The following is a 21,574-nucleotide window of genomic DNA, read 5'->3' on the forward strand; positions in this document are numbered from 1 at the left end:
TAATGCTGCAGGCACAACCAGGTTGTTTGTAAACAATGAGGAAAAAACATGTGGAGTGATGATTTGGTGTTTCTGCCTGCCTGACACTTGATGGCTTAATGCAGGAATCCACAATGGGAAACTGTTCCGAAAGCACCGGCTTCCATATGGCTGGGAGTTTGTCAAAACATTTCAGCTCACTACACCCCTAACTGATTGTGAGCATGAACAGTTTTGATCAGCCTGTTTTTCAGAATGTAAAACAGTTTAAGAATTGTCTGTTTTTAACATCATAACAAAAAAGTTTCACTTCCCAGTTTAGAGCAACTTCTGCTTTAGAAATTGGCATTAATTTACGCTTCTGTGAACAACATTGGAACATGTTGGGAAGTCAAAATAAAATATCAAGGTTTAGACATCCAGTCTCTGTAATTGATGAGACAAGACTTTCTCCTCCTGCCTGGCTCTCCAGAAGGAAACCCAAGCCCCACTGGTGGGCAGAGGAAGCTGAAGGGACACAGACAGAGGTGCCTGAATGTTCTGCCCAGCACTTGGAGCTGCTGCTTTGCCTGCTGAGGCTGCTCTGCTCTCTCAGCATTTGCATCCTAAAGAAGTGGTGCAGGAGAGCTGCAGCACTGGTGCAGTCTGAGGAGCTGCTCTAGGGACACTGGAAATTTTCTGGCATAAACCTCTCCTGGTGCTGGGCTCTGTGTCCTCTGCCTTTCCCAGCACACCCAGGGACACAGGCTTTGGCTCCTGGTGTTTTAGCTATGCAGCATTTGTCTGCCTCATGATTATCTCTTTATTAAAAGCACATCCCACATCTCTCTGCCCGAGTGGTGTGAAAAGAGAGTGTAATATTCTAATATTTCAGTATTTTTGCTTTTTTTTTTTCCACCAGTAGTTTCAGACATGCTATTTTCTATTGGTAAATATCAGAAAGGTTTGCAGAGACTGTGCTGAGTCTCACAATGTGTTTAGATGAGTGAACGTTCCAGTTTTTCCTGGGTCACACAGGGCAAGACTTTTTTAAAAACTGTTTCTTTTTCTGTGCCTGAAAGGGACATTACTATTAATGGTTTATAAGAGAAAGGCAGCAGTGTATTTAAGATATCTTGAAGACATTAGGTAACATTAAAGAGCCATGTGAAGGTTCAAGTATGCCCAGAAGAAAAGAGAACAGCAAGGAGCTGGTGTAGATACCTGCACACAGCTTTTTGCAAGCCTTTGAACTGTTTTAGATATAAAAGACACCCCTTTTTCAAAGGCCACTGGGCTTTCTGCTGCTCTAATTCTCTCTGAATGTCTGTAAGTAACAGAATTCACACTAGAAAAGGTAAGATTTTTCCTAGATTCAGTTGCTGGGGCAGAAGATCCTTTAAGCTGATATTGTCAAGTTGAAGAGCAGGGCACAGGTGACCCAGTGATAGGACAAGGGGAGGGGTTTTAAACTATAAGAGCAGAGATTTTGCTTAGATGGTAGGAAGGAATTGTTCCGTGGGAGGGTGGGCAGGCCCTGGCACAGGTGCCCAGAGCAGCTGGGGCTGCCCCTGGATCCCTGAGAGTGTCCAAAGCCAGGCTGGGCAGGGCTTGGAGCAGCCTGGGATAGTGGAAGGTGTCCCTGCCATGGCAGGGGTGGAACAAGTTCTTTAATGTCCTTTCCTACCCAAACCATTCCAGATTCTATGATTAGTCATTAGGAGGGAATTGTAGCAAAGAGACCAAGTGGTTCTTTTTACTCTCCAACAACACTATTGGAAATAAAAGCAAATACCACAGTCCATAGTGTTTACTTTGTGTTTCAATATCAACACAATAAAATAAATTGCTTATTGACCATCTTAAAAATGACTGATGAGTCAGGGCTGTGAGTTATGTTTTGCATGAAGGATGTGCTTATCCATCCCCCTGAAGGAGAGACTTTATGGTACAATTTGCAGCTGCTGAGGTGGATCCAGCATTTCTTCCTTACCCATGTCTTGATTTTCCCCTGTGCTCAGCCAATCCTGCTCAGCAAATCCAGGTCTCAATTCTGCTCTCTTGCTCAGCAGCTGCAAGAGAAGGGACACATCCCTGCATGGGAAGGACAGGGAGTTGTTGCAGTGACAAGAAGCTTTTCTCCTTTAAGCACAGCTTTAAGTGCAAATAAAGAGATATTGCCTATCTGGCAAAACATCAGCAGGGTGACCTTCGACAAGGCTGGCTTTGTGCTCTGTGGAAAACAAGGAGCTGAGCACATTCCCAGAGCTTGGCTGGGCACGGCTGGTCCTGCTGCATCCCCTGCAGTCACACAGGCTGGAAAGGGGACCCCAGGGTTGGATCAGGTTGCTTTCCACATGCTGGATTCCCAGGTGAAGCATGAAGTTGTCCTGGAGGAGGATGTGGCTGAAGGGCAGCCAGCCTGGGCAGCCTCCTGCAGCTCCCAATGCCCTTGTGGGTCTGCTCCAAACTGCATCAAAGTCAGCTGGAATTGCTGAACCCAGGCAGGGTTTGCTTCTGCTCCCACAACTGCCTTGGTTGTTTATTTTGAGTATTTAGAGTAGGAAGGAGCCCATGTGGATATTGCTTGTGGCTTTTACACACCAGGCACCACTGTTGTGTCATCAGCTCCGAATCTCCAGGGTCAGAGGCCTCTCTGAGCAGCTCTGGTGCCACCACCCCTGAGCCCCTCCAGCACTGACTTCTTGAAGGCAGCATCTCCTCCCTGTTCCTGTCCTGCAGTGTTTTAGGCATATCCAGTGTATTTCTACCCCTTCTTGCAGGCAAAACTGATTTTACTTCTGTGCAGAGGCATTACCAGAAAATTTCATTACCCAGTCAATGAAAACATCTAAAGTCCATTACAGATGTTGAGAGAGAATGTTTTACCCAGTTGGAAGACTGAATTTGGAAGCAAGTTACTTGCAGATATTATTATTACAAGCCTGTCCTAGACAATAATAATGAAGTATTGATGGAAGTTTTGCCAGAGCAAAGACTGCTGGGTTTCATACAGAGGAAAGATAGTATCTTCATTTAGTTTTATTAGACTCTTGATACTCTGCCCATGTATTTTTTAATTCACCACAGTAAAATTCTAATTAAAGAACAGACTTTGCCTCCCATTAATATGACACTAAAAAAAAAAAATCATTTTAAAGAATGCAGCATCTTCTCCACAAAAATTATAATGAGAAGACAAGCTGCCAGTGTTGTATAGAATGTTGTCGCTCCCTTATGAAGCGTTTCATGATTTTAAACTCCTTGTAAGATCCAGAGTGTCAGTAGAGTTAAAGGCTCATTAAACAGAGCAGTAATTTCTACAAAAAGAAATAGGAAATATTCTCAGGTTTTTTTAATGTTCTAATTTTCACTTCTTTTGAAGCGTCTGTCAAAATAACTCTTAGTAGAAATTTTGTAAGCGCCACACTTCAATATCTGTCAGGAGTAGAAGTCGTTCCTTCCTTTTTAGTGGTTCCAAAATATATTGAGTTCATTACAGGATTTGATGAGGCTGACATCCAAATACTTAACTTTTCTTTGACTTGGAGTGATTTTGTTTTCATTTATCCAAAAGACAAACCTCAACTAGGTAACTGCTGTAAGCATTCTACAGAATACCAGAGGAATGTTCTTTAAACAAGAATTACTTTGGAAAGCAAATGTTTCCTCAGAGGATGCTAAATAAACTGCAGGGTCTCTAAAGTGCTGAGCCTGAGTTAGGAACCACATGTTAGAGAGTCAGTGACTAATGAGATCATCATCCAAGATTAAATCAGGGCCCAAATCAGCCACATGCTCTGTATCTGATTCAGAGCAGGAACTTCAGGGAGAATCAGCAAAATCTTTCTTGAAGGATGAAAATCTGTTCTCCTGTCCTTAAGAAAGGAAAAAAAAAATAAACCTAAACACAAAATGAGGTTGATTTCTTCCTGTGAGTAATAATTTATTCATTTTGGGAAAAATCAGCTGATGTTTCCTTCCCAACTTTCCATTTCTACCTGATGAAGACTGATCCATAAACTGGGAGGATGAGACTGATTGCAAGTCCTGCCAGTCTCAGATTAACCCCAGGGGTTTTCCTTTTGGGTGGATACACAAATGCATATTTACATATGCAAAATACATTCTTTGGGCAGTCTTAGAGTGGTAAACACTGAGACTGGCATTCTCTTCATTATAATTGTGTGAGCTGTGACTGAAAGTCTGGCTTTGGAGATAAAACGAATCCAGGATTGGAACCTTAAGGCTGCAAAGCTACAAGCTCAGAAGTCAGCAAGTGCCAGGGTATCCTGTGCTCACATAATTAAAGAAAATATCATAATTCATAGGCTCAAGTACTGAATTACTGCTGTCCTTCCAACCTTTAATCTGACATTTTATTTTTGTGACACCAGCTCCATAAGTCAAATGTCTTATTTACATGGGATGCTCCCTGTTTGCCTTGGGGAACCAAATGAAAGCAAATGAAGAGTAAGACAAATCTCTTCAAGAGTGTCATCAGGCTGATGTTCAGGTGCTTCATCAGCAGGGACAGAGCAAAGCCCTGACACGTGGGTGATGGACTGAGAGCACAGGGCTGGCACCCTCCCTGTGGGCCACTTCTGCACAGAGATTGAACAGCCAGTGGCCCGTGGCTGCTCCCTGGAAAGATTGTAAGAGGAGTCCTGCTAAGGCCCTGAAGTCTTTAATTTCAGATTGCCTTTCATACAGTTGGAATCTTCGAGGAAGGCAGGTAATGAGTTATCCAGGGGTGGCACTGAGGAGCTGCAAATTGCAGTTTTTATAGGTTGATTGAGTACAGGTGAATTTTCACTGGGGGCAGCTGAGCACTCCCCTGGGGGTGGGACAGTGGGAGGTGTCCCAGCTGGTGAAATAATGGAATTACAGTGTCAGTCTCTAAGCATTTGGATGAACATTTTTGAAAATCTGGGTTATTTTGGGTGTTATTAACATGTATTAGACATTCCAAGGGGATCAGTCTTATGAGACAGAGGTTTTTGGGTTGGAATCAAGCAGATCAGCAGGTGATGTGTCAGTGACCTGGCTCATGCCTTTAGCAGTGTGTTGGTGTCACTCGAGGGGCTCAGCTCTGCTCAGAGCCAACACAAGGTGCTGGGAGGTGACACTGTAGGGGAATTCCCTCTTCATGGACCTTGTTCCAAACCTATTGCTTGGCTTCTGCTTGCAAAGGTGTTGAACTGTCCCAAAAGGAGTCATGTTTGTGCAGGGAGCAGACCCAGCTCAACACAGAGCTGTAATTCTCCTGCTGAATAAAGTGCAGGAGATAAAAACCTAACTGATTATTTTTAATGATCCTTCATCATATTCAGGAAATATATGTTTTACCTTTTGGTGTTTCTTTGCCTGCTTTGCATTAGCTGGGTCAATCATCTGATTCCAAAACTGAATTAGACAAAAAAACCCCACCCAGAGCTAAATCCACATTTCACCTCAATTTGTATGCATAGAATCATTTTACAACACTACAGTTACATTAAGAGGAGAATCTAGTTCTAATTTCAAAGTAAATTCTAAAATAATCTCTCTTAAACCATGTCCTCCTAGATTTAATCAGTTAATTTTATTTCCTGTTTGCATTTTTAAGGGCTAGTATCTCATTTAAATATTACAAACTGAATTTGGAAATATTCCAGAATATTGACTATTGAATATGAGCATGTTCTGTGCTTTAGCAAATTTGTAGAAAGCTGCTTTAAAGTGTGGATTAATTGAAGTTCCTCATCAGCCCAATATGGTCTTGAGTCCTTGGGAAATCAGACACTTGGTTTTTCAGCTGTGCCTTTTTCAGGATGTTTGTGAACATCCCACTGACTTTGCAGACCTGCAATACAGAACTGGCCCTGGCTATAAAAGAGCCACAGGGAGCTGATGCTGAGAGCAGAATAAACTCAGACCTTGAGACCACAGGTAGTGGTGCTGCTGTGATAGAAGATTCTGTTTTCATGTGAATGGTGTGTGTGCAGTGATGGAAAAGCTCTGGAATTGCACTTTTGACTCTCTCATTGGGATAAGTCACTCCATAAATGTCACCCCTTCCTTGGGAGTCCTTTTATTCATCTGTTACCTTTTCAAACTCCTGTGTTTGCTTCATTGTGCCTGACTTGTGCTGCTGCACCAGGTGCTGGGTGTCCCTACTGACCCAGAGCTCAGCAATTCCCTCCTCATCCCCACAGGGATGAGCAGCCCTTGGGGGGCACAGCAGCACCTCCCCTGTGTCCCCAATGTCTATTTACCAGGACACAGCTGCCAACAGGATGCCATGCACAGCCACAACAGGAACATTTCTTCACTGCAGGAGTGGTTAATCCCTGGAACAGGCTCCCCAGGGAAGTGATGGAGTCACCATCCCTGGAAGGGCTCAGAAACAAGCAGGTGTGGCACTTCATGATGTGATTTAGTAGGCATGGGGGTGCTCAGTTGAAAGTTGGACTTGGTGGTCTTGGAGGTCTTTTCCAACCTTAAGGATTCTAGGATTTAATAATTCTATTTGCAGAACCTGCAGGAATTAGCCCTCACTTCAGGAAGGAATTGAGGTTTCAGTGTGGGAGTGGCAATAGGAGGAAAACCTTTGGTGGTGCTCTGAGCAGTCTCCTCTGAGGAGAGAATCCCTCTCCTGTCACAGCACCCTGTGCACACCAGTGTGATTGTGCTTGGGCACCCAGCTTCATCCCTCACAGAGCCACATTCATTTTTACTGGTGACAGCTCATCTCCAGCCACATTTCCAAAGGTGAAAAAGTGAGGAAGTTAGCACGTTTGCCAGGGAATGTGGCACGTACCTGAAATATGGCAGCTCCCTTCAATGTAGCATCTCCCAGGAGAACAGGGGCTGCTTCAGCCTCATCCCTCACGGTATTGACATCCCCACATGCAGCTAAGGGGACCATTTGTACCTCCCTGACATCACCTCTCTCAGGTTGCTTTCCTTATTGATGGTCTGGTTAAAGTCTCTGTATCATTTTGACATTTTTAATGGCATCTGCATTTACAGCAGAGCGCTCGTGTGAGCTTTAATCAGCTCTCTGTTCACACGTTGTTGCTGTTATTATTTATCTCTATTACAGTAACTCACTGAGGCAATCAACAAGAACAGGATCAGACTGTGCTAGACTGGGGATGGGGTTTAAAATGGTCTCTCCTTGTTCATGGGAGACTTTGCTGATGATCCCAAAGTGCAGCAGGGTCCCATGGCTCTGCACCTGCTCTGCTCTCTGTCTCTGTCCCAGAACCTGGAATCACTGTCACACACCAGCCAGGATTTGCTACCCTCATGTGTAGAGAAAAAATTCCTTTTGGTTGCTGAAGTCTTTTGTTTCTTCTGTTTTATAATTCTCTACCAGGAGCTACTGGATCCCAGTCCTGTAGCCAGTTACACACTCAATTACTCTCATACCTGAGCGAGCCTGCTGAGCTCAGTGGAGCTAATTGTATGAATAAGTACTTGGATTTCAGCTTATCATCCCTGTATCTACCTTGCTAAAGAAGAAGTGTCCACAGTGCAGATCTCAGAGTTATCATTATATCATTACATAAATATCACACCATGTTCCAATGAAATGACTCCACAGTCATTGGAGTCATTGGAGTCACTGCAATGTGGGACTCAGAGGAAAGGGGAACGAAAAGCAACTGCAACTGATAAACTTTGAGCAGCAAAGATCTTATTTTCATGTGAGGTTACTGCAGTGCAAAAAATCAGGTGAGGATGAAATTTCATTAACCAAATTTTACACTGACACATTGTTAACGAATTTCACTCAATTCCCTTTGGTGAGATTGTGGAATAAAATTTGCTCCAGGGAAGAAGCAAATGTGACCAAATACTGCTGGTAAATAAGTGTTCAAAAAAAATGAGCTGTGTTTGGTGCAGGCACTGTACAGTTGAAACAAGATGCTTGAACTAATGATGGGAAATGGTTTTCCCTTCCTACAAATGGTTTTCTTTTTCCTTCACTTCCTTTCAAAGTGAAAAACACAAACCCAGCAGACAAATCAGATGCTTGGAGCACCCACCTGAGACATGAAAGAGCAAGGATAGAATAATATCTTGTAATGAGTGTTATTTATTCATATTAGGGGAATTAATTGCAACTGGAGCTGTATCGGCTCAGAAGAAGCCACAGTCTGCAGTTGGGGCTCTGATGTGAGGTGTGGGAAGGCAGGAATCAATCCCCAGCGCACACAGGGTGCAGTTTGATCCCTGAACTCCACTTTCCTGTGCTGAGGGACATCAGCTGTGCTTGTGTGGTTCAGGTTTGTGTCCTTTATGGAGGTGCAGAGCTGCATCCCTTGATGTTCAAGTTGTGCAGAAAACAAATCAGTGTTTCTGGAATGGAAATTGCTGGGGATCTCCAGCAGCTCCAGCAGCTTTGCTCCCTGCCCCAGAAGGCTCACACAGCCTTAGCAAGTGTCTCTGTGAAATAAAGATAGATCATCTCTTCCCACAGATTCTCAGTAATAATTTAAGTCTTATAAAGAGTAAGATTTTGTTTGCTTGGCTCCCAGTGGTGTTAGAGAGGAGCTCTCATCCCTGTATACAGCTGGGGGAAGTGAGGCAAAGCAATAAAGGGTCTGGGATGAGGCACGAGTGGGATCACGCACAGGGGCCATGGTGTGCTCTGCTCCCTGCAGGACATGCAACCTCTGCACCTGCATCCCCCAACACCCTGCAGATCTTTTGGAGACTTTGGAATTGTCTTCTGGGGGTTTATTTCTGCTTTTAACACTTGCTCAAGAAACGCGAATTTGTAAACTGGTAATCAGCAGTGCAAATTAACTGAGAGCTGTCTCTTTTTCTGCTGGATATCCTCACACTGACCAGTGAATATCCTCCTTCTCAAAATGAGGGATAACAAATAAAAAATATTGCCAAAAATATTGGATAGAAACAGTTTTTCAGTATGAGTTTATAGCCAAGTACTGTAGAAGGAGAGGGCTATGTAATTTCTAGGACAAAAGCACCAGGCTTAAGTGAGCTTTACATTTACCTCACTAATCCTGGAAACAGATCCAGGGCTGAGAAGCAGCCTGTGTCACCTGGGATTAGTTTCCATGTTTGCAAATAAAAGAGCTTGTGAAGACAGCCCTGTTGCTGGGATTCCACTCTCCTCTCCTGCCTGGCAGTGGGATTTACACCACTCACAGGAGGGTTGGTGGTGAAATTGAACCCAACTCTGCGCCTGGATAGCCATCAGTACTTGTGTCCTTCCCAGTAGCCTGGTCTGAATAGTAGGAGGATTTTCTTCATCCTTGCCACAGCTGTGATGAAAGGCTGCTAAGTGGAGGGTAGAGCTGCTGAAGAAATCCTTGTTTTCCTGCAGACATTTGCTGAGGAAACCTTGATCTCAGGTGCCTGCTTGAGCTCTGTTCAGTGCATGCAGCTCAAAGAGGTGTTGTACAGGTGCTGTTTCAGGAGCAAATCAGGAGAAACTCTTCCTGTAGGGCTGACTTCCCTCTCCCATCCTCCCCATGCTCTTCCAAAGAGAAGGGATCAGGCAGGATTGTCACATGAGGGTTCTCCCTGTGCCTCAGTGCATTCCATAGGGAACCTCCTCTCCATGTCAGTGGCCAGAGGGTTTGGGGTCCTTCTGTGTTGCTGTTTTTAGCATAGGAATTACCTGATACATTCACTCCATACCTTCATCCCTGAGCCTGGGCAGCCTCAGGATGTCCTGTCTCCAGTGTTATTTTATTTCCTCCCATCTACTTAGTCCAGACAACAAAAGTAAATAAAAAAATAAATAAATCAGAGAACAACACCTAGGAGAAAGATTTCTTTAGATTATCTTGTATGTTATCTTATGGGGACATAACAAAGAAACAATATTTGATGACATTATTAAATCGACAGCATTTGCTTGGCAGCACCACCTGCCTTTAAGTGCACTGCAGGCAGGATGGGACCCTCTGCATCTAATTCCACTATAAATTCATTCCTTCCAGCAATCTAAGAGCACTAAGAAACAGGATATTAAAAGATTACAGGCCTGATCCAATAAGGTGTTAAACAAGTCCTCAACTTTAGGCACAACAGTGGTGCCATTGTGTCCTTGCACCCTAAAGCTGGGTCTGGGTGGGGATGCTGAACCTGGGTTTGGGAGGAAGATGCTAAACCTGGCTCTGGGTGGGGATGCTGAAGCTGGGGCAGGGCAGGCAGATGTTAGAGCCGGGTCGGGGGGGCAGTCTGGGAGCGGGGGTTCCTTTGGAAGGCTCTGGCCGGGGTGCACACGGGGCTGTGGGGTGAGGCAGCCCCGTGTGCCCCGCGGGTAACTCGGTGTGCGTTCGCAGGCTGTGACAGCGAGCACTGGGGGCCCCACTGCAGCAACCGCTGCCAGTGCCAGAACGAAGCGCTCTGCAACCCCATCACGGGCGCCTGCGTGTGCGCCGACGGCTTCCGCGGCTGGCGCTGCGAGGAGCTCTGCGAGCCGGGCACCTACGGCAAGGGCTGCCACTTCCAGTGCCAGTGCCACCACGGCGCCACCTGCGACCACCAGACCGGAGAGTGCCACTGCGCGCCCGGGTACACCGGAGTGTTGTAAGTGCGGCAGGAGCGCCGGGACTGCCTTGGACTGGTTCGGGTCGGACGCGTTTAACGCGAGGAGTAACTGGCTGAGTTTACACCCTGTTATACACTGGCCTTTGGAGAAATCAGGGAATGGGATTTCAGAGAGAATGGATAAAGGAAACCTCTGTTCTTGCTGCTGGTTATACCTGTGTCCCTGAAGGCATCCTTCCAGAGACCTGGAGAGGGACTTAGGACAAGAGTGTGTAGTGATAGAACAAAGGGTGATGGCTTTAAACAGGGATAAATGGGATATAGGAAAGGAATTGCTCCCTCTGAGGCTGGGCAGGCCCTGGCACCGGTGCCCAGAGAAGCTGTGGCTGCCCCTGGATCCCTGGAAGTGTCCAAGGCCAGGATGGATGGGGTTCAGAGCACCATTGGATAGTGGAAGTTGTCCTGTCCATGGCAGGGAGTTGGATCTGGCTTCAATATCTCTTCCAACCCAAACCATCCTGGAGTTCTATGATTCCATGCTATTAAAATAAAATGCAGTGCTAAAATGAGCTTAAAAATAATTTATATGTTCCAACTTGTGCAACAACTATACCTGTTCCTAATTTCAGAATATGAATACAATCCAAATTACAGTGGCGTTTTGATAAGCAGTTGGACTCTCTCCTCATTAGCAGTCCAGTGCAGCATCAAATGGGACTTTTCCATCTCCAATTTATTTGACTTTCAATCTAACAGAGAAAGCATTGCTGTTAACTATATCAGCTTAGTATCTAGGGGGTAAATTTTAAGCGCAGAGAGCAGGGATTTAGCGGCGTGACTCCTATTAACTTTAACGAGAATCATGTAGCTAAATCCCCATCCACCTCACGGAAAGTTTACCAGTAGGATTCACAAAATCTGCATATTAATTTTAGGACAGCAAGCAATAGTTTCTTATTTAAAATTGCCCACAGTGTAACATCAGTTCTCATTAGAGATCTTTCAGTAGCTTCAGAAGTAATTATGTTTTTCAGAATTATTTAAGGGGAAAAGAGAATTTAGTCACTGAATGTGGTGGGAGATCTATTGTAGGTGAGTTAATACTTTTGCAGTCTATTACTATTTGTTGACCTGCATGAAGGGGAAGGTAAAAAATAAGGGCAGAGTTAACCCTCATAAATAAGTGATAGGCCTTGTGAATATTTTATTTAGTACCTGATTTCCTCCTAGACTTGTGACCTCAGTCGTGGAAGCACTCACTGCTAAGGACTCCACTTACTCTTGGGAGTGCTCCCCCTGACATCAGGGGTCAGTTCTCAGCAGGGCCAGCCCCTGGTGTTGTAGGAACATCCTCATGAGAGGCCAGTCAGCTGGGGGACAACATCCTGTGGTTTCAGAACCTTAGTGCTGAAAGCTCTGATGTGCAGATGTAGGAGACCCTGGGTTTTGCAGGGATTACCCCCACATTGCCCCCCATGAGTACTGAGAGAGACTCAATGAACTTAAATAGCCTTTAAATGATGTTGAGTCCTTGCCAGTCCATTATACACTGCAAATGTTAACATTCAGTAGTGACTGGAGGAATTTCAAGCATTTTAATCCCATCCTTTTATTCTGTTTGCAGCTTCTTTTATTGCCATGTCATATAATTCACATCGAAGGCTTCATCCTGCAACTCATATTTTCCTGGGCTGTTTTAATGGTTATGGGCTGTCCTGTGGAGATGGGTGGGATTTGGTGCATGCAGAAAGGTTACACACATGCATCAGCCTTACAGGGCTGGATCCATGGCACATAAACAACGCCAGCAGAAATAAAAGGAATCTCAGCTAATTGGCCATGCCAGCTGAGCCTTACTGAGGGTTCATCATTTGCATGAGCACTCCCATGATGACCTGTGTTTGTGTTTTACTCATTTGCTGTTCCCTGCAAGCTCTCTAAGCTCTGTTTTCTGTTCTCTCCCCAAAGCTGCGAGGAGCGCTGTCCCCCCGGCAGCCACGGCGCGCAGTGCGAGCTGCGCTGCCCCTGCCAGAACGGGGGCGTTTGTCACCACATCACTGGGGAGTGCTCCTGTCCTGCTGGATGGATGGTGGGTACTGCTGCTCTTCACCAGGGCCTGGAGCTGGGTGCTCATTGTTCATGGCTCAGCTGATGTGTGCCAGCCAGGCTCTGACAGTTCTCAAACTGGAACCACATTTGCTAGGTGTGCACAGCACCTGCACAGAGAGGCCACCGCTTTGGGACCTGCCACCTTCCCTGGAAGTGTCCAGAAACATGTGGGTGTGGCACCTGGGGACAGGGGTTAGTGGTGGGCTTGGCAGTGCAGGGGGAATGGTTGGACTTGATCATCTTGGGGAGCTTTTCCAGCCTCAGTGGTTCTGTGATTCTCTGACTGGTAGGTGCCATCACAGAGTTTAAAAACAACAGCATGCCACAAGACGAGAGAGCTGTCTGTGAGTTCCAGTTCCTTGGAATATTCCTGGCAGCCTTAGACAGTGCCCTCACACAGGACAGAAAGCTCAAAGGCCAGCTCAGCACTGTCAGAGGCACAAAGTGCCCTGTTCCCCTTCAGGGGACAGGGGGAAGCCAGGAGGAATCCGAGGCTCAGGCAGGAGCAGAGCTGAGCCCCGGGCGCAGTTCAGGGTCCTGTCCTTGCCCTGGCACCACTGCCATTGATTGCCAGAGATTTGCTTGTGTCAGGGCTTGCACTTCAGAGAGACAGCTGCCCTGACCTTTAATCCTCTGTGTCAGGAAAGCAGTGCCAAGCATTTTCAAAGTCCTCAACTTTATCAATAATGTAATAATGAACTCTCTTGGGGCATGCCAAGTCTCACAGGCCTTCATCCCATTTAGCTGTACTAAACTTCCTGGCATTTTTCCTGTATCTGACAATTAGTCTCTTGGCAAAGTTGCTGGATTTTAAAGCATGCAAGTACTCTGAATTTTTTATTTTTACATGGAAGGCCCTGCAGATCATCACACAACTATGAATTCTGATGGGGACCCTCTACCTGTTCAAATATACAAAAGCTGAGAGAGATTTATGTTCCTTTCCATTTATACATCAACTGCTTTGAGTTCAAAAGCACCAGCTATGAGATGCTGCTGTACATCAGCAGCAATGTTCTGTAGGAGAACATTGCTGTCCTTAATTTTTGGTGGAAAATATCCCTAACTAGAGAGCTGGAATCTCTCTAACACCACCCATCATGGCAAGGGTGGTGATGAGGTTATTCCATTTCAAATGACAAAGGCAAAACTTGTCAGAAGTATGAACATGGCCCCTTGCCCTCACCTGGCAACCAGTGGTGGCAAAGAAAAGGTTCTTTCCTTGAGTGCTGGAGCATTAGGAAAACAATTCCCATATCTCTGAGGGCCTGTCAGTCCATTCTGGCACTACCCCCCTAAGAAATGATCAATAAAGTGATTCACATAAAAATATTACTTTTTTCATCTCTTCTCCTGCATGCCAAGATTTCTCAGGATCTAAGGTGTTTTGCTGTATTCTCCCTTACTTGCATTTTATCAGGAGCTTTCTCCTCTTTTTCAAAATTAAAACATCACCAAACAAATAAGAGTAGCAGAATAGAACAGGAATTTTTAGATGTCTTTTAGGATGCAGCACAGACCCTAAGAAGAACCAGAGCACTGCACAGCAGCTGTGGTTGTATTCTGGCCCAGTCCTGCCCAATTCCTTACAGCCTGGAGTTCTTTTATGCATTTTTAGGAGGCCAGAGAGACTTTTCTGAAAACTGTGTTGTTGGCTGCTCTGTCCCTGGAGGAACCCTAGAGTTAACAATTGATGTTTGAAACAAGCATAACTGAAAATGGAAGAGAGAGATCAAGTATTCTGCAGAATGAAACTGAAATTATAAGTAAAAGCACTCAGCTTGTAAATGTTGAGATTTTAAGTATAAAGGGTCTCTCCAGGGTTTTAATGAAAAGCTGGTAATTCAGTGTACAGAGAGGGATAACAAGTGTGTTTTCATGCTATATTTTTAACTCTTGGTGGTTGGAAGGGTTTGGGAAGTGAGACATGAGGGGGCTGTAAAGGAGCAGGCGAGATGGGATTGCTAGACAGCATTCATTTTATTTCACACCACGGGTTTCTGTGACACCAGGAATTTTACTTGCTGATTTTGAGGCTTGAGACTGCACATATATATTGAATATACCATCATTTTGGAAGGAGAGAATTCTCCCTAGATTTATACAAGTGCAAATCCACTTGGACTTTATTGCTGCTGGATGAGCTGCAACTTTTATCCTTTCCTGGGTTGGCTTATTAACAGGAGCTCAGCTCCCTTGGGGCTTGGTGGGATGGGGAAGGGAAGGCATTGACTTGAAAAGGAAGAAGTTCTGGGGTTCTGAGGTTCTTCCTTCTTCAAAGCCTGGTTCTTTTATGACTTGTAATTTCTTTCCTCCCACCAGTGCTGAATCTCCCAGCAGCAGGAGTTCCTTGGATGGTGTCCTGTGGGACTTTACAGCCCCATGAGTTCCTCACCAGCAGGATGGTGGCCAACAGCCCCTATTGTTGAACAGTCAACAGAACGTGGCTTCCAGCATCCCACAATGTTGGGCTTGTTCCACTTCTGTGCCTTTGTGGCTGTGGAGTTTAGTGGGTGGCTGCTTTAGGGCCTCATTAACAATTTACAGGTTTAATTCTATACATCTTTCTCATTTGCAATATTAAATTCTCCAAGCACTCTCAGGAAGTGGGGAGAGAAGTTAATTTAGCATTTACAACGCTTCTCAGGAGCCCTTTTGAAGGACTAGATCTCTGTGCTCAGGAAAGCAGCAATATTTCCTGAGGTGACAGAGCATTTGTCACTGGCAGCTCCCCCTGTTTGGCCCCAGACCCCCTTCCCAAGGCATGGTGGGGCTGTGGTAGTACTGCACATTCTGCTCATCACTTCTCTCCTATTGATTCTGGCCATTGTGAAGCATCATTTGTATTTTTGTCTATTTTTCTTTCTGTTGTGGATTTTAAATGTGGGGGTGTCTGAGAAAATGGAGAAGGAAAAAATCTTTTCTGTCCTACAAAATACAGGAAACAATGTCAAAAGCAGAAGCTGATGAGATCAGGGCCTTAAAAAAGGTGCTGATGGGGTGAACTTTGCTGATTAGATGTATAAGCAGCAGGAAATGTTGGTCTGACATTTGATCCTCTAGAGAGGGATGTTTTGAATTCCCTTAGTACATATTAATGCAGAAAGTACAGCTAAAGATTCTCTTGGCTCCAGGGGGATGCATCCCAGAGTATTGCTTTCTCATCATTTGTTGATAGAAATCCTGTTCCTTTTGAGACATGAAGGGAGAAAGTATTTATTATCAAGATAAATGGACACTTAGGTTTTCAGATATATAGTGTTGTGTATTACTCAAGTCCAGAGACACCAGTTTTTAACTCTGTAATCTGAAAGTTCTTGAACTGAGGCCAACCTGTCTGTTTTACAGCCAAGGAGCCACATAGCCCTGGTTGGGAAAGGCTCAAAGTATCTGTTTTATGGTGACATTGAAGAGCAGCCTCTTCACTTTGGGGCTGTTGATACAGCTAAACTTCCCAAACCCCAGGGAGTGAAAGCAGCCATTATATTCCTGGTTTATATTTTGAATAAGTTGTGTCTGATAACGTGCTTTGTTCAAAACCCAGAGGCCCCAGGGCTTGCTTAGGGAAACAGAGAAATTAAACCCAAATAATCCTGTGGCTAGACACTGTTTCTGTCTCACACTGGGCACTGTGGTGGCACTGGCAGCAGCACCACTTGCTGCAGATGCCAAACATTTTCCATTATAGGACCACAACTTCAGATCCCAGCACTGCCAGGCTTGTTTTGGCTGAAGTTCCTCGGTTGGATGCCAGCCTCAGGCTTTATATTTGCTCACAGGGAGAAAAACATTCATGCAACTTCTAAGAAAGTCTGGGGAAATCCTTGTAAGGCCTTGATACTTGGCAGAGACATTATGGGATACCTGGGGGGAAACCACCTGAGACTGGCAGGTAAATTTTCCAAAGACATGGCCCCACACAAGGGTGAGCATTCCCTGCCCTGGGGCTGAGCAGCTGGAGCAGGGATTACCTGGGAGCTGCTTTGCTTGTGAGCAGTGCCAGGGGCACAGCAGGGACAGTCTGGCTTTGCTGCACTCCCAGGGCTGGGTAAGCAGGGAGGGGAAGGAGGAAACATCTCAGAGATGAGCATTTGGGTCTGGGTGGAGGAGAGGATTGAAAGGATGGATTTAGAATAGACTGGAATAAAGAGGCAGGAAAGCAGAGGACTGGGAGCATAAAATGGGATGTGGAGCTGAGGCAGGCCAGGGACTGAGATGTGGCTTCAGGGTTGGGGATAAGGATCGGGGAGGATGCTGGATGCTGCATCCTGTCACTGTTTATGGATTAGGTAGATATTCCACTGCAAAATTCCTGTGGCTTTCCCAAAGCTCTGGCAGATCCATTCTGTGCTGCTCTGAGAGATGGATGTGGCTGGAGAGAGCAGAGGGAGCAGAGTGAAGGGTGTGAAGGGAAATAGAGGAATCTCCAGCCTCCAGTTGGGTTGGATGAATGGGACTGGCTGAACAGGAGGGATCATCACAGACCATCAAAACCAGCACAGCTACACCCTCCCAGTGCAAACATCCCAACAATCTCTTCCTTCCCCAAACCTTCCAAAAATCGCTTCCTTCCCAAGCCTTCCAACAATCCCTTCCTTCCCCAAACCTTCCAACAATCCCTTCCTTCCCCAACCTTCCAACAGTCCCTTCCTTCCCAAACCTTCTAACAATCCCTTCTTTCCCAAACCTTCCAACAATCCCTTCCTACCCAAACCTTCTCTGTGCAGCTTTTTAGACTCTCCATTTCACAAAAACCCCAGGAGCACTGAAGAGCTTTGCAGACTTCTCTGGTTGCCTTCAACTTCTCCCCCATCTTGGTGTGGCTGTTCAAGGGGCAGTGCAAGCCCAGCTGCAGTTTGTGGGGGAGATCCAAGGAAGAGAATTATCCCTGAATGTGCAGTGGTGAGAAAAATCCCTTCTGGAGTCAGGCCAGGCAGGCATTTACTGTGGTAGCAGAGTTTTCAGACTGTCGTTAGCACATCTCATGCAGATAAAATATTGCTGCTACACTTATATCTAGTTTTAGCAAGAAGGACAATAAAATTCCAAGCTGCATCAAGAAATTTATTGCATTATGAATGTTGACTGAAATATTGCTCTTTCTACAACCTTACCAGGGGCTGGTGTGTGCACAGCCTTGTCCTCCTGGAACCTTTGGAATTAACTGCAGCCAGGACTGTCCATGCCACAACGGAGGGCACTGTGACCCCGTGACAGGAAAGTGCCTGTGCACAGCTGGCTATATAGGAGACAGGTAAAAATCAACGCCCAAAGCCTTTCATTTTAACCATGGACTGTCAATATTTATATCCCTTCTAGGACAATCTTCCTCCCTGAAAAATGGTGTTATGTTTCTATTGCTCCAATTAGGTTCATCCTTCTGAAGCACTTCAAGCAATATAAATGTGGCAATGTTATTACTTTTTATTGGCAATGCTCTCCATTTACAGGGGTTTTTAATATAACTTTTAAAATTTAATGGATTAAATTTAATTTAGATATTTACAGTGATAAATTTAATAGAGAGCATTACATGTTTACAAGATATGTAAATGAAGTATCTTTATACAAATTAATATCCTCAAGAGTAAGCAATGCTGCAGTTTAATGTCTCCTTCATTCTTCTGTGCTGCTGTAGCACTGATCCATCTCAGCCACCAGCAAAAGGTGATAAATCCTCAAAATTTATAAACGAGAGCCTTCACCCATGAATCGATCAGAGCAGATGATAATATTGTTTTACCAAGGTGTCATGGATTCAGCAAAATGACTGCACAGCAAAGTCAATGAGGGATTGCAGCACGTGCTGGCTTAGCCTGCAGCTAATCCTGGCTAACAAAGGTTGGGAAGTGCAGTTAAAACAGCTCTCAGGAGCACTTTGCACAGGACCTGTGGCACCAGGGTTTGCAGAGATGCACAGCTCACCAGTGGATGTTGTGCTAAAGCACTTTCTCCTCTATATTCCCTTTTTTATTAGCTCTATACTGACATATGCTACAATTATATTTTTATGCAACAAAGCTCAGTGGAGTCTCATCTCTGCCCTCACTGAATAATCAGCAGGTTGTTGGACCACAAACATCCAACCCTCAGCACTATGGGAGAGTCAGAAGTCTGCTCTTTCCCATTACACATGGAGCTTCCCTGTTCCCACTTTATGGACAGTTATAATTGGAGGGGGCTCTGGAGTTTATGTCAGGGTTTGCATGGGGTTGAATATGGAGGAAATACTAATTATTTCCAAGTAATTTAGAGGAGAAACATCAGTGTGCCTGTGTTCCCCATTCTCCATCTGGAGACTGTTTCCATACATGTGGTACCATATCACTCCTGTTTCTCTTTCTCTCTTTGTGGAGACTTTTCCATGGAAGGAGGCAGCTGTGCAGCCTGGGCCTTTATAGTGGGCACCACACTTGATGAATCTCGAGCTGCTCCCAGTGCTGGCCATGCTGGAGGAGGCTCACAGAGCCTCTCTTGCTCTCCTCATTTGGTTCTTGCCCACCCTGATGGATTTCTGGCTGTGCATGGATCAATGCAATCAAGTTGGAGCTGTTGGGAGCTCCCAGCCAGCAGCCTGCATCCTGTTGGGGACGAGGAAAGGACTTGGGAAGAGGATTTTACTGCTGATTGCCCTCAGAGAGGGGCTGGAGGAGAGACTGGGCAGAGAAGACATGGCAGGAGCTCACAGGGGCTCTCCTTGAGCAAAGGGAGTGTGGACTCATGAGTCCCATGAGACTCCTGAGGTCTGTACTTGGAGAAAAGTGAGAGAGATTCAGACTCCAAAGAGAGATGTAACTTGGGAAGGGTGACAGTAAAAAAGCTAAGGCAGAATCAGCTGGGAGAAGTGGAAAAGAAGTGAGGGAAGGTCACATTCTGGACCTGCATGCAAGCAAAACCCTTGGGAATGGCTCACCTTCCCCATCCCAGAGCAGGGAAGTAAAAGACACTGAGAGGAGAGGCAGGGGAGCAGAAATGCAGGTGTGTGAAAGGATGAATGAGAAGAGGATTGAAAAGGTAAACAGGCAGTTAGGAAAGCTCTGCTGCAGCAGGGTAAAATTGGATTAGCCTAGAAATTCCCAAAATTTTCTATGGGTTCCTAGAAAATTAGAACATGCTGATCTGTCAGCCTTTAATCCCCCTTCCATAAGGGGAAACCTCAGGTCTGTTGTATCCAGCTGCTGTTGTGCTGCTCCTTGGGCTGGGCAGCCCTGGTTTGCACTGGCTGTACTGGTTTGTTCTGAGCACACACCTGCCTCACCTGCCTGGGGTCCCAGTGAGTTCAGTGAGGGACAAGGTCCTTAAAGAGTCTGAGTGTCGGTCCTTGGTTTTGTGTTCACACCACAGGGACAATGGGACAGACCAGGCAGCTCCAGCTTAGCTCAGAGTCTTTTACCTTCTGCATCTCCTGCAGCTGTTGCAGTGTCACAGCAAAAAGGAGAGCAGGAAAATCTGCTACACAACAAAACACTGCTTGCTTTAACATTTTACAAGGCAGTGAAAAAAATCTCAATAATGACAGATACTGTGAATAACAGCAATAAAGACATAAATACATTTTACCTACTATCATCTTAAAATTGTCAATAAGTACTATATAATGCTCCAGTTCATCATCATGTGCAGAAGATAATAACACAGAGTTAGATAAATATCTGTGGAGATGAAATGGTCATAAAGGTCTGTGTGAGTGTAATTGCCACACTTTTGTTCCCTACCTGTTTTCCAAGGGTGGCACTGCACTAAATCTCTAGGAAATTGGCAGCACTGTTAATAACTGCAGGATGCTTTGTGTTCACTGAAATGACTGGATCTGTCATAGAAATGTGTGTTTTACAAACTGGAAAGGAATAATAGCAGAGGCACAGTTAGAAGCTGAGAATGGAGTGTTTCAGAATTGAGTGGCTCACAGGAAAAGTGAACATGCTGCTTTAGCTTTGTTTTCCATATTGCCCTTAAATCGAAAGATTGAATCTTAACAGAATAAATCTCACATTTATTAGAACTATATGGGCAGATTTACTCTCCTGTTTTCGTGTTTCTACTTGTATCTCTTATCTCCAGGTTAGTGCATTTTGGCTTTTCATATTTGTCTGTGCTACAGAAACGTGATCATTGTTCCAAAACAAAGAGGACAGCCTAAAATACTTTGCAGCATTATTTCTTAAAAAAATAAAATTTTGGGGAAAAATGTAGGTGCATGTACTAAGTTCATCTGTTAAGCATGCTGTCTTCTGTTTAATATTTTGTGAAATTGCTTCCATTAATTCTACAGGTGACAGCCATATTATCCTATCCCAACCCAAATAATTATGGTACATATTAAAGTTCAGTGGATATTATAATACGAATCTCCCCAGATAGGCAGAAAGCAATGTAAATTAAACAAGAAACATAACTAGGGCTTAGCAGCTCATTTTGTAATTTAATTGAACAATGTATCTGGTTGTTAATGGTGCTATGGACACATCAGATTGATATGTTGCAAAGGAAAGATGTTTAAGTAGAAAGCTAATTCCTGCTGTGATTATTCTCATGTTCCAGAGGAGTCATTATTAGTATTCTTTGTATAAAATTCATTAGCGGTAGCTGCTTGATCTCCAAATAAATAAGTTGGTTAAATTGTTAGTAGAAAAAGGCTAATTATGTAAATGGATTAGGTCGTCAATATTTCATTTCCAGATGCTTTTCTCCCTGCTAGGTTATGCTTCATCTTCTATAAATATAGAATGATACAGTGCACTATTGACTAAGAATTCACCCCGTGGAGCTCAGAGCTCTCCTGCTCACTCAGGGTCTGTGCAGCAGTGGGGACATGAGGAGCTTCATTGTTCCTCCTTGCATTTCATTTGCTGGGAATGCTCCAGCCCCACTGTTCCCATTCTTTGCTGGCTCTTTCCTTTGCAGCTGAACCCCCTGAGAGCAGCAGGGCTCTCTCTCTCTCTCTCTCTCTCTCTGGTGCCTCTCCAGACTCTTTCCCTCTTTGTCCCAG

The 21,574-nt window shown here is 44.9% G+C and overlaps 1 protein-coding gene across 7 annotated transcripts in view; it reads left to right on the plus strand.

Annotated features, from left to right (window-relative positions):
• The window catches only part of MEGF11 (multiple EGF like domains 11), a 252,326-nt gene that overhangs the window by 149,042 nt on the left and 81,710 nt on the right, over positions 1-21,574 (plus strand). For all 7 annotated transcript variants that reach the window (XM_054273115.1, XM_054273113.1, XM_054273116.1 and 4 more), the window contains 3 exons: positions 10,269-10,515; positions 12,445-12,565; positions 17,703-17,839. In XM_054273115.1, coding sequence (XP_054129090.1) covers positions 10,269-10,515; positions 12,445-12,565; positions 17,703-17,839 — 505 coding nt within the window. The remainder of the gene's footprint in view (positions 1-10,268; positions 10,516-12,444; positions 12,566-17,702; positions 17,840-21,574) is intronic.

This window comes from Melozone crissalis, unplaced genomic scaffold (assembly GCF_028551555.1).
Source record: "Melozone crissalis strain CALT ecotype California unplaced genomic scaffold, PUWL_Pcris_2 ptg000014l_1, whole genome shotgun sequence".
In the NCBI taxonomy this organism is placed as follows: domain Eukaryota; kingdom Metazoa; phylum Chordata; class Aves; order Passeriformes; family Passerellidae; genus Melozone; species Melozone crissalis.